The sequence below is a fragment of the Juglans regia genome, chromosome 6 (assembly GCF_001411555.2).
Source record: "Juglans regia cultivar Chandler chromosome 6, Walnut 2.0, whole genome shotgun sequence".
NCBI lineage: Eukaryota > Viridiplantae > Streptophyta > Magnoliopsida > Fagales > Juglandaceae > Juglans > Juglans regia.
In genome coordinates, this window is record NC_049906.1 from 3,619,016 (window position 1) to 3,632,528 (window position 13,513).

A 13,513-nucleotide genomic window follows, 5' to 3' on the forward strand; every position below is an offset into this window, starting at 1 on the left:
CGAATTTAAATTGAATTTCTTGTCCAAATATTTTAGTAAAAATTCATTCTTTTGTTACAGAAAAATGATAAAGTAAGGCAAGGAAGAGATTTCTCATAGTAGTATATAATTATATAGTTGTATATATATTTATAATATGTTGTAGTATTATAAGTATATATTATAAGTAGTAGTATAAATATTAGTATATAATAATCAAGTAGTTCGTATTATAAGTTGTATAAGTATTATATATAAGTAGTATAAGTATATATGCTATATTATATAAAAAATTTAATAATAACCAATGCAATATTTTTACGGTTGGAACGGTATTCATAAGCGTTCGAACCAATTAAATATTTTTGGAATGCGTTCGAACATCATTAATAATCGTTCGAACGAACAAAAATAAATAAAAGGCATCATGTCCAGACCCAGTGCCGTTAGAACGCACCAAACCAAACATTGTTCCCTACGTCGCTCCAGTGCCACTTACGGCCAAACGCCGCCGTTGAAGCCACTGTCCACCACCACTCTCCAACCTACAACAGGTATGTCCTCCCCCAACCTTTTTTACTAATTATTTTTGGGTAAAACATGTAAATGGGTTGTTCAATCCCGCCGTTAAATGGGTTGTTGTTGTGGGAGGAAAAAATATAAGTTTTAAACGGTAGATTTAAGGTTTTGCAATGGCTAAGTCGACTCAGCCATGGGCGATTTCGAACCAAATGTTGATGTTCGAATGTAAACTACGATGTTCGAACGGAACACGAAAAGACAAGGTTCGAAAGGTCGTATATGGGCGTTCGAACCTATTTTATTACCAGTCAAACTCACATAAATGGCCATTGGAACCTATTTGAGAGATGACTGTTTTGTTGGAGAGACAGTAGAGAAGATAGACGATTTTAGGGATCTTCTGTGGGAGGGACATTCTCTCGCATCTGTCTTTCTGGATCGTGGTTGGACACCGATCATTGATCAGAAGGACGAAAGGATGAACAAAATAGTTTCCTACATCAATATTGTATCTGAATTCTACAAAGAACTTAGTCGTGCCAGCCAGGAGGATGACGCATACACTTTTTCCTTCTGAGGCGTCATAGTACGCTTTTCAGTTGATGCAGTTGTTAATTTTCTAGGTATCCCTCGACTGCCCATTGCATATTCTAACGTGGTGCCTAGAGAGCCTACATTTGTAGGCGATGGGGAGACTGCAGAGGAAGATGATACTATGATGCCTGATGAGATCGATGGCCTTGCTGATCATGAGGTTCGTTAGTTGGTTGTGGGTCCAGATACTCCTTCCTATGATGGGAGCAAGAGCATTAAACAAGTGGATTTATCTAATTTTTTCAAGATCATGAACGTTATAATAACCAACAACATTGATCCTCGACTGCACAAGACTGAGATGAGCATGGACTGTGCACAATTTATGTTACGAGTCGCTCGTGAAGTGCCGATCGACCTAGCGAGATATATATTCGCTAGAATTCGATCAAAGGCCACCTATATTACGACATGTAGAGTTTTATTTTATTCAGTGTACATTGTTACTCCTTTTGATATATATAATACTTGTACTTATCGAAAAAAAAATTTATGATAGATATATTGTCGTTTGGAGTCATGCTCACACGATTACTTTTAGCAAAAGGAGTCAAGCCTGAAGCGTTTAAGCCCCTTTGAGAGTCAATTGGACCGATCAACTCGATGACCTTGTCTTGAAGCATCGGACACTCCAGATTTCGTATTCGTGCACCCACTACAGAGGCAGTCAACACTCAGGGAGGTGCACAGGACGCATCTGGTGAGACATCTACACATGGTGCAACACATAGTGCTACTCGTGAGAAGATTGCAGATATCGTGCATGTAGAGATGCGCGCACAGACATCAGAGATCATTGATGCAGTTCGGGTCGCCCTTGCAGAGACTGAGTCGAAGTTCATGTCTCGAGTGACTGATATTGAGGCATGCAATGTTGGAGTCGAGACGCTGCTACACGATATGGCCCAGTAGTGTATATATTTTATTAGCATTAAATATGATTTTTTTTAAGAACTAAGATGACTATTTGTATTTTGTATAATTAATTAAAATATTCAAATAGTTATACATTATATTCCCGCCATACATTATAACTTTGGGATGCAATTAATGTAAAAAATGATATTATAAGTAATATATATTTAACATAAAAAAAATCATTAAAATATTTTTTCATTAATTACATAAAATTAATCTATGAATTTGTAAATATTTTATGTTCCGTTCGAACAGGGTTTAACCAAAACCCCATCAATTTTAATTTAATTTCACACCAAATGTTCCGTTCAAATGCATAAACATTGTGTTCAAACGAGCTTGCAACCTTCCCACCAAATCTTTACCGTTCGAACTATTTTTTTACAATTCGAATGGTTTTGCCGTTTTGAGATGATCTAATTCGTCACAGAAAATGTGGTTCGAAACGGATTTTATGACGCTCAAACATTTTTACAAAGTCATTATTTTTTGAGACGAAATTTATATTTTGTCTCTAAAAGTTAAAATTTGTCTCTAAATTATTTCATCCCTAAAACTAAAATCTCTTGTAGTTAACGATAAAAAATTAAGATAGAAATAGTTATGTGAGATTTGTTGAAACAAACAATAAAAATTAGCTATGTGATTTTATCTTTACCTTCACTCCTAATTATTAATTTTATAGTAGTGTGTGTGTATATATGTGTATATATATATACATACAAACGTACTTACTAATAAAACTAATCTAAATTAATAAGTTAGCTAGCTATAGTGAAAGACTTGAAAAGAAAAGTGTAAGTAAATAAAAAAAATGAGATTGTAAATTTACCAAATAGCTTATAAAAAAAGACTAAGATATTTTCTTTCCTCTTATGAGATGTGAAAAAAATGAGAATGTGAGATTTTATTAATGACAAAAAATAGGTGTAAGTATGAAAAATTTGTTGAAAAATTAAAAGAATAGTAAACAACTAAGTACTACGTGAGATTTTTGTAAATTTCTTCACGACTTCAAATATCATTTATCTTTCCAATTAATGCTTGATTACAGTAAAAAAAAAGAAAAGAAAAAAAGAGTAAATGTATCATGTTAAAAAATTAACAGAGAAGATCATCTTATTTATTCACCATATATATATATATAACACAACATAATTAACATATTTACTCAAGTTTTACTAAATTTATGCAAAAATAAAAATTATTAATGGTCTCGATCATTTTGTAAGTGAAGAAGGTAAATATGAGGCAAATTAGACCATATGCAAACCTAGCCTTGCAAAATAAAATTAGAGAAATTCTACTTGTAACCGCATGAGAGAACCACCGTGTAACCAACATCCACGTGGAAAATGAAAATGTGTTTCATATATATCAAATGATCGTGTTCCATCATTTTTGCTCTCCCTCTTGAAGAGCTGCGCGCTCCCTTTGTCTTCCCATAGAGGAACACGAAGCCTTCCTCCCAAACAGATGAAGACGTGGTCGCAACTTCTTCGTTTGCAAGTTTTTCTTCTCATCTTCTTCCTCAAGCTCCTAACAAGAATTAAGTGTGTGTGATCTTGAACACCCAGCACAGATTCGGTACCCAACACAAATGCAACCCACCAGTTGGTTCAACAGATCACTGCCATAGATCTAGTTCTCCTACCCACAACGCGCGGCGGCGTCTCTCTCTCTCTCTCTCTCTCTCTTAGACGCTTTTTCTCCTTTCTTCATCTTTTTTTTTTTTTGGCACACGAAGGCCAAGTATATGAATAAAAGAGAAGCATTCATGAAAATCCAGGGAACAGTCTCATCTGGGTCATAAATGCCAGTAAAGTTTAGCCTAAAGAACTAAAATTTACACTCAAATCCAATACAAAAGGGAGGTAACTTTGTTGTCTCGCTCCATCTCCCAGTGTAAAAAAAAAAAAAAAAAAATTACAAACTAAAGTTGATTTTGACCTGGAAGTTTCTTTGAGATTTGTTGATTTGAGTTTTAACTCCTCATCAAGTCGTAGATCCAGACAAGAAGATGTCCCACTTAAAATCTTGAGTTGATGCTGCTTATGTAAGGACTCGTAGTTTTCTGCTCTTCATTTCTTGCTCCTATAGTCTTTTCCTCTAGATCTTGAGACGGACGATGGAAGTTTTGGTAAAGTTGATATCTGTGATTCTTTGAGAGCCATTGTCATATTTATCACAACTTTCTGTGACACATAGCATTACCCAAAAGGTTGTTTTTTTTTTTAAATTTATTTTATTTTTTTTAAATTTTATAATAGCCAATTCCCCAACAGTTCCCCAACCCTGGTGGCCTGTAGAATTTCTCATAAAATTAATGGAGGTAAATCTCGTTAGTGAGTCTTTTCTTTTTCTTTTTCTTTTTAATACATATTAATTAAATAAGTTCCATAGCTTGTTATTAGTAGGTGATACTTGTAGGCAAAAATTAATGGCTATTGATAAATTAATGATTTAGCTACAAATAGATTTTATAAAGGTAAATTCATAAATTGACATTATTTATTTATGTAGACATCAGATTACATGAAACTACGTCAATTTATACATTTCTTTCAAACACTTTGTTTCCTTTAATTTAGAGTAAGTAACATACAACTTATAAAGTTTTTTTTTTTTTTTTCTCTCTCAACGACTGTAACAGATCACATATCATTTCAAAGCCTTTACATCTTTTGCTATTAAGGTGAAGCCAATGCATTTGTACTCCAATTATTGAATGTTTTAATATCCTTTATATATCAAATTATCAAAACTAAAATAAATAGCCTTTAATTATAAAAAAGGGACACACAGTACTACTCATATGAGGGACAAGGCTAATGTGGGGGCAACCCCAAATTAATACAATATATATATATATAATTTTTTTTTTATAAATAGAAAAATAATGAAAAAAATACATATATGTATATTTTAATTTTGTTTAACTTGTATATCTCCTTTTCTTTATACTTTTATTTTTGTTCTTGTCTGGTCACATTCATAATTGGTATTGGCCAATACTCTCAAATGACCAGTCTTAAGGATTGCATGCCCAGGCCCCATATTTTTATTTTTCTTCTTGACGAAGCAGACGACACCGTTTCTTCGATCAGGTATGTCTTCCTCTTCTCTTTTCCTCCACCTGACGGTTTCTTCTCCTTTCAGTTATGTGGGGATTTAGATTGTAAATTGAGACGAAATAATTTTAGATAAAAACTAAAAATTAAAATGAAATGATAAAAACTAAAAATTAAAATGAAATGATAAAAATTCAAAATTAAAATTAATTTTCAGTTTCAGTTTTTCCCCTCGTCCGAAAATCCCGAATCCCACGTTTTCGATGGTTTTCCCTTTCTTTTGTGTATTTTGTTTTGCTTTTCCTTCGGTTCCTCACTTGCAGCAGACTTCTCTCAACCCTCTCCTCTCAACCGTGCCTCAATCTCTAGACTGGATGTGGATCGTCGCCGTCGAGCACCTTATTCGGCGCCACTGGCTTCCGCCGGTAAGCCTTTCCACTCTCTCTCTCTCTCTCTCTCTTCCTTCTTTCAATTTATCGTACCCCGAAATCTCCTCTTCTCGTAGTTCCATTTCTGATTTCTGACGGTTTTTTGGTTTTTCCTTGCTCTTATCTCTTCTCACCGTTATGCCTTATGGACTGATTGATTCAATTTCAGATTTTACCCTCTTCCACGAGTTCGTGACTACGATTTTTGAAATCTTGGTTGTGCTCCCTTCAAGCTCGACGACAGTTGTGCTTAAGTTGACTTCACCCCGCCATCCAACGCCATTTTCGATCCCTCCTCATCGCGTCGGTAAGCACTCCTCACCGTTGCCCCTCTGTTTTTAAAACCACGTTCATGCATACTAACTAAAAATACGTAATTTTATCATTTTACCTTCGTATTTTATGAAATATGAAATAGATGATAAAAATATAAAATTACATATTTTTTATATGGCAGAGCAGTAGCCTTATGTGGAGCATGACTCCTGTTTTTAAGGTTTTCTATTCTCGTTCTCTAGGAGTAAGGCAGTGACCAATAGAAGCCACCGGATACCACCTGTCCAAGGTAATTCCTTCTCCGCATGAATTGGTTTATGGTGATCTTGGTATTTACTTTGTTGGGTTAGTGTTGGAAGTCTCTAAATTGTGAAGTTGTTGGGTGGAAGAGATTTGATGTGCGCTGTTGTTGGGTTGAGTAGGTGGCGGATGAGTTTTGAAGTGGCGGTGTGGGCGGAGTTGTGTTACCGTCCGGAGATGATGATGGCTGTTTGTGGTTTAATTATTGATTGACGAATTGACATGGTACTTTATGGGTATAAGCTGCTGTTTCAGTTGTTACTAAGTACCATCGGGAAGTTTTATGAATGTCTTGTGTGAAGAAGTGTTGGGTTGATATTTGGGTTGTAAATAGGCTTATTTAATATTTAGACTGTTATGTATGGTGTAGTGGGCTGGAATTGTGGCTGTTTGGTATTTTGTTTTGAATTAATGTTGACTTTTGGTCTTGGGCTATAATGGATGTGTTGGATTTGTGACGGTTGTGGGCTATCCTTAATTATATACGGGTTACTAGAATTGACGTCGGACTTGCTTTAATTTATATTTTACTATGGGGTTGGTTGTGTAGGCGTGTTGTGGGAGTTGTGTCAATATTTAGGGTTGATAGGTGGGCTGTGTTCGGGTTAAGTATGGGCTGGTCAGGTTTATGTGGGCTATTAGAAGTAACATTGGACTTTTTTTGGGCCCATTTTTATGTTGACGGGTTGATGTTTGTTTTGGGATTTTTGGTATCTTGGAGATGTCCATATTAGAGGGACTATTGGATTGTGTTAATTCTCTTGGTCACGTGGTTAGAAGCTTAACTGTTGGTGGGCTTATCTGGTTTTATCCTTAAAATACTCTAAACTTTAGTTAGTTAAGTTAATTTACTAGTTTGGTTTGTTTATTAAGGTGTGCACAAATATTATAATGAAAATGATAGGGATCTCCACTGGGGTATCACTCTACATGTGCCGCTCCTTTTTTTTTTTTTTTTAGTTTTTTTTCCTTAGTAATTAAGAAAATGCTGTTTAATTATATTGTGAATTTTTTTCTTTTTTAAAAAATATTTAAAAGTGTTAAAAAAATGATGTGAAAAAAACAAAAAATATTTAAAACTGTTTTTTTCACATTATTTTTTAACACTTTTAAATATATATATATATTTTTTAAATCCACAATATTATTAAATAACATTTTCTTAATCACTGAGTAAAAAAAACCTAAAAAAAAAAAAGGACCGGGACATGTAGCAGGATCCCTAGCATTGTCCATATTATAATATAGGTTTTCGTGACACGGCTATAGTACATTTCCAAAATTTAGAGAATACTCTGCAAGAGTTAGATAAGCGAGGTTCCTATACTAGATTTGCACGAAATGGAAAATGAACTAAGGTTAGTTTAGCTATCGGGGATAACACAACCCTACCATGAAAGTTAAACATGGTATATGAGATGATATGGTGATACGATACGATACAATACAATATGATATCATAAGAAGAATATGTTCAGTTATGTTATGCCAAAGCATTGTTGAATATGAACAGTTGGTTTTTGATATGAAAATATTGAAATGTCACTCTGAAATTTAGTTAAGATGTTTTGAGATCTGCATATAAAAATGAGATGTATTTGTTTCCTGCATATTATACTTTATGAAAAGGCTCATGTTGTACACATTAGTATATGTGCTTTGCGTAATGAGTTGTTGATAACTTATTCTCTTATTTTTAAAATATTTTTTAGATAATGTGGATGGTTCAGCTGAAGACTTGGAATAGAAAATGTGAGCAAAGCTAAGTTGAGGGTAGGGAATCGAGTACCTAAGGTACCATTGCTAGTAGAAGATTTCAGTTGAATATGGGGATTTAATTATTGTTATTTGGCTTAGTAGGACCTATGGGATTTTATAGTTTATTATGTTGAAGATATTGATAGATCGTGCAAACATTAAATTATGTTATTTGAATTTATCGTGACAAGTAGTAACTCTCCGACCCCTCTGTGTATGCGGTGTTAGATCAACATTTTCTTGATAGATCTTTCTTATTTATCATCAATTATTACATACTCCATCCACCTCATGATTTTTCGTCATTTTTTCAGTATCACTCAGGATTATATTTTTATTTTATTTTATTTTATAAAATAAATTTATAAATTGACATGAGTATAAAGTTATATTAATTTATAAATTTATTTTTATAAAATTTCTTTATGATTAAAATATTTCTCTAAAAAAATTATATAAAGTGATTGATCTTGATTTTGAAAGACACATATGGATGAAATATTAAGACCAGTTCAGCTTCCCCAGGCTTTTTGCCAGTCAACGGAAGACGACGTGATTTGCTTTCAAGGAACTTAGAAGAATATTCCCACTTCGAGAATTTACCCAAAGTCTACAGCAAAGCATTGACTTTCTAGAAAGTATAAATTCTTTCAACCCCAAACGTTAATATTTAATTTACAATAAATCAACCCATAATTCACAAATAAAAATTTAGAACACACATGTTGAAATTAGGACGACTTTCAAAGCGGACACCTAATTGAGTACTAGTACTGGACTTGCTCACATGTACGTACAAAAGCTCTTAATAATGCAAAGCAGACCTTTAGAGCAAACTTTGAACATACAAAAAGATCTATGTGGAGAAAACTTAAAACACTGGATGCAAAGATAACGAAAATCTACCATCATCCATTGATTTGGAGGAAGATACTTGCTGATTGAGGCTTTTAAGGACTAATGGATTATTTGACATCATTTGTTGGTTTTAGTGCTTGATTTCCCATACCATCAAATGGTACTTGCGGAAGAATAGCCAACACCAACATCAATGTTTAAAGAGTACCGTGCGGATGAACTAAGCAAATGCTCTGTCTCTTCTTCGTTGAGATTAGCTTCTTTCCTTGTTTGCTTTCCTTTACCTCTTAGTCCATCCAGCATCACCACCACCTCCTTCACAGTAGGCCTATCATCTCTTTTTAACATTTCAAGGCTTGAAGCTTTTTGTGATATTTTTACTGCCTCCAACTCCATTGAGACTTCTTTCATCGTAGGTCGTTTCTTTCCATCCAAGCTCAGGCACCTTTTTGCAAGGTTTGCGACTGCAATGAGCTCTTCTTCTACAGCTTCCTTCAGAATTCGTTTATCAAGAATATCAAACAAATTGTTTTCTTCCATCGAGTCAATAAAATACGAGGCTAAACCTCTGGGTTCTGGTGCCCTTGTCAAAGAGACAGCTTTTTCTCCTGTTAAAAGCTCAACAAGGACAACACCAAAACTATAAACATCGCTCTTTTCTGTAAATTGACTTGATTGAAAATACTCCGGATCCAAGTATCCAAAAGTTCCATGCACTAGTGTAGTCAAGTGAGTTTGATCAATATCAACAGATCTTGAAGTCCCAAAATCTGCTAGTTTTGCCCTATATTTATCATCTAAGAGAATGTTCGTTGACTTAATGTCTCGATGGTAAATGCGTAATGAAGCTTCTGAGTGTAAATAGTAGAGAGCTCCTGCAATTTCTATGGCAATTCGTAAGCGCATATCCCATGTTAGTGGAAACTCCTCATTTTGATCACTTAGATATTTCGAGAGAGTACCATTAGGAACAAATTCATACACTAGTAAAGGCACTTCTGTCTCCAAGCAACAACCTAGTAGTTTAACAATGTTCCTATGATTAATTTGTGAAAGAACGACAACTTCATTAATGAATTCTTGAAGCTTTCCTTCATCAGTTATCTTTGACTTTTTCACAGCAACAATTCTTCCATCGTCTAACATACCTTTGTAAACAGTGCCTTGTCCTCCTTGACCAAGTATTCTATTAACATTAAAATGGTCTGTGGCTCTCTCCAAGTCCTTTGAATTAAATAATTTCGTGTTCTCAACATTCAATTCACTTTGAGATATTTGATGTTGTAACAACAGTCCGCCATTTCGTTTGAAGAACTCTTTCCTACGTTCAATCCTTTTCCTTTTTTTCACCACTTTGTATGACCCCCATCCACCAATAAGTAGAAATAATACCCCAAGGCCTGTACTAGCACCTGCTTAACTCAAAAAATTAATAGGAGAACGATTACGCCAGCTTGCAGTAATTGGGATATTAATTTATATATATTATTAATAGGTTTTATACTAAAATTGTTATTGGAGAGACATGTTGATCTCTAAATGCTAGCTACAAATTAAGCCTAACAATCAAAATTTCCATGTCGATCATGTGCCAAAAATATTTTAAGATACTATAGTACTTTTTGAAACTTCTTTTTTCATTTTTTTGCTTAATTTCTAATTTACAAACTTCCATAAATTAATTGTAATACATACGTACCGAGTGCAATAGGAATAATTTTATAATGCCTTTTTCTGCAACCTATCTGTCCATCTCCTTCGAACCCATGTTGACAGGTACATGTGTAACTTCCATCAGTGTTGATGCATCTTGCATTACGACCAGCGCAAGGTTTCTCAAGTGAAATGCACTCATCAACATCTGAAACACATGAGCACATGCAACAGCCACAGGCCGTCGTAAATCTTAATGAAAAATTTAGTCATTAAAATTTTGATTTTGAGAAGCTTCTTAGACGTGAGTAGTAAGTACCTTTGCAACCAAGTGGGAGGTAGGGGTTGCCCTCGTAACCCTTCTTGCACTGGCAACGGTATCCATAGCCATTTTCAGGATCATCACATGTGCTGTTCCCTCCACATATGTAATCAGTCTTGAGCTGAGCATACTTACACCTTTCATTGCCGATCGTCCAATCAAGTACCATCGGAATGGTTCTATTAATTTGGAGACTGGAAAGATAAATGGGGGAGAACTTGAACAGTTGTTTCTTAACAACGAAAGCATAGCTGCAGGGATTGAAGTTCAATACTTTTGTGTGATTTCTGTAGCTATGTGTACGTACTTCCAACCTGATATTGCTCAATCTTTCCGGGATCTCTAACCAGCAACAACCCATTCCAGAGCAACTCCCATTCAAAACAATGCTTTGATTCTGGCAAATGGACATGCAGCCCATGGAGAAATTTTCATTGTTCTGGTTACCATAAAGGAATGCATATGTATCGCAGCCAACAGCAATGAACAGGTTTTGGGTGTTAGAAATGGTAAAAGCATTGGAGGAGACTCTCAGACGAGTGGAGTACTGGAAGTTTGTCGAGAGCTCCGACCCGTTGTTACAGACCTCGACAATCTTCATGAACATGTCAATCTGGCCTTGGATGGAAATCTTTTGGACAACAACGTCACCCACCTGAGGTCGGAGTCGTCCGTCCCATGATTTGGTGCAATTGACAGAAAAGTTTTTATTTAGGTAGCAACCTTCACCTATACCAAATGGATATGGAATTTCAACATCTCCACACCAGTTGGGGCAGTTAGGGAGGGCTGATCCATTAGTTGCTGCTGCTAGTGCTGCCGTTGCCATTCCAGATAAAATTACGCCTACCCATATGACTTGCACAAGCAGCTTATTATAACCACCCATAATCGCGTCCAGTACTATTTCGAAGCTAGAGAGGGCCGATTGATAAAGTTTACTATTGTGTTTTTCGCCTGTAAAACTTGCCGTAAGTGATCGAGTTTTTTACAAGGCATATGGGAGGATCAAGAACAGCATTCCACGCACCAGGTATGAACGTGAGCTACATTCCAGTACCCACGGCACAAATTAGTCTTTGTCGTATACATCTAGTCAAGTCTTATGTTGGGTGAGTTTGTGACTCTCATTGAGACGTGTTTGAGGCGTTTAGATGTATGAATTTTGACTTTTGAATATGAAATTGAAAAAGGTGTGGGTCTATTGGTTTTATTAGTAATGATGGTAAAATAATGATTTTATTTATATGTTCTAGTGATAAAAACAATTATTATGAGAAATGATTCCCAACACCTATAAAAATGAATTTTGCACAAGATTTGTTTAGAGAAATTTATTTAAATTGAAATAGGTAAAAATATTAAATTGCTAGCAATTATTCCTACAATATTCTCAGCCATTTTGTTCCAAACTTCGGCTATATATATTATACATATTATGATGACAACCTGCAGGTAAGTTATTTCACTTTTTTTTCATTTGCCACTCCGACACTTATTTAATTCAAAATTTCCAAATTATAATAAATATTTTCAATTATAAAAACAAGTTTGCTGATTTAAAATTCTCCAAGAATGGAAATTATTTAATTCCAAACTTGTAAAAAAATTCATTTTTTATCAATTATGAAGACGACATTCCCATGCTCCCCCGATTTTTATTTTTTATTTTTTTATTTTATTTCTTACTTACTGCAAGTGTGCTTATAAAAGCGATAAAAACTAATATTCGATCTTCTAATCTATTTCCACCCAACTTCAACATCAGTTGCATTCTCATTTAACATGCTAATAAAAAAAATATTTATATTTAATAACATAAAGCCTCCAATATCCCAAACATGCTCCACGCGTACAAAAATGATCATATAATACCATGGAAAATCTTACATATATCAGTTCACAGTCCTATGTGCCCACATAGGTAGTGCGATAGACTCCTTGACTGCAACCATGGCTTGTGCCGACACAAATGTTATGTCAGAAACACGCAACAAATGAGCTGGGTTATCTTCAGTTGTCTATCCAACATAACGATCCAGATTGGTAAAAATACGAGATATATCACCATCAGGTGTAATCAGTCAAATAATGTTACGTATAACACAACATGCAACAACAATATATCGTTCCCTTGTTGGCCTGTATGGGTTCATTGATTGCAAAATTCAAAACCATTTTTTTAACACATCGAAATTGAGCTCAATAACATTCCGGATGGAAGAATGTTGATAATTGAAATAATCTTGATATCTATGGAATGAACAATTGCTGTGATGTTCAAACCTATGATACCGCACCCTAGGATATGGGGGCATAAATCCCTTAGTGCACAGAAAGGCAGAATCTACTAAGTAATAATAACCTAAAAAATATTAAAAACATTAATAATGTTTGCTTCTAACATTACGAAATATCGCTCGTCCAGAAATTAATTAATATATAATACTTACACTAAGGGGGCCATGGAAAATTGATCCCTTGACGACTCAATGCATCTATAAATATGCGAGCATCATGGGCAGTGCCCTCTTACCTAGCTTATATGAATGTGAACTTCATATCAAAATCAGAGGCATCCAGCACATTTTGGCTAACTCAATGATGCCGAGATAGATATGCATTAGTTGCCTCGGTGGGAGCCCATGCGTCGATATAAATCCTATTGATTGCACCATAACATTTCTGCAATTATATAAATAAATTGTGAGGTCTTTAATTTTTAATAAATGGGACCGATCATACTACGAAAGTGTCAACCACATTGCTTTCCTTAACCCAGAGTAAGAAATGGTTACGTCGAACTACTAATAATGTCTAGGATTGCCTTCAAT

General features: G+C 34.8%; 1 protein-coding gene and 1 long non-coding RNA gene across 2 annotated transcripts; one reads left to right on the top strand and one right to left on the bottom strand.

Annotated features, from left to right (window-relative positions):
• Positions 1-5,367: 5,367 nt before the first annotated feature.
• LOC109013385 lies at positions 5,368-8,059 on the top strand. Its single transcript, XR_001999578.2, has 4 exons — positions 5,368-5,509; positions 5,682-5,819; positions 5,970-6,077; positions 7,801-8,059. It is a non-coding gene; the product is annotated as an uncharacterized LOC109013385 (long non-coding RNA).
• Positions 8,060-8,857: 798 nt separating this feature from the next.
• On the bottom strand, positions 8,858-11,508 carry LOC118348757 (wall-associated receptor kinase-like 22). Its single transcript, XM_035691104.1, has 3 exons — positions 10,677-11,508; positions 10,485-10,565; positions 8,858-10,116 (listed from the first exon to the last, which is right to left on the bottom strand). The coding sequence occupies exons 1-3, from the start codon at positions 11,506-11,508 to the stop codon at positions 8,858-8,860; spliced, it is 2,172 nt and encodes a 723-aa protein (XP_035546997.1).
• Between the last annotated feature and the right edge of the window lie 2,005 nt (positions 11,509-13,513).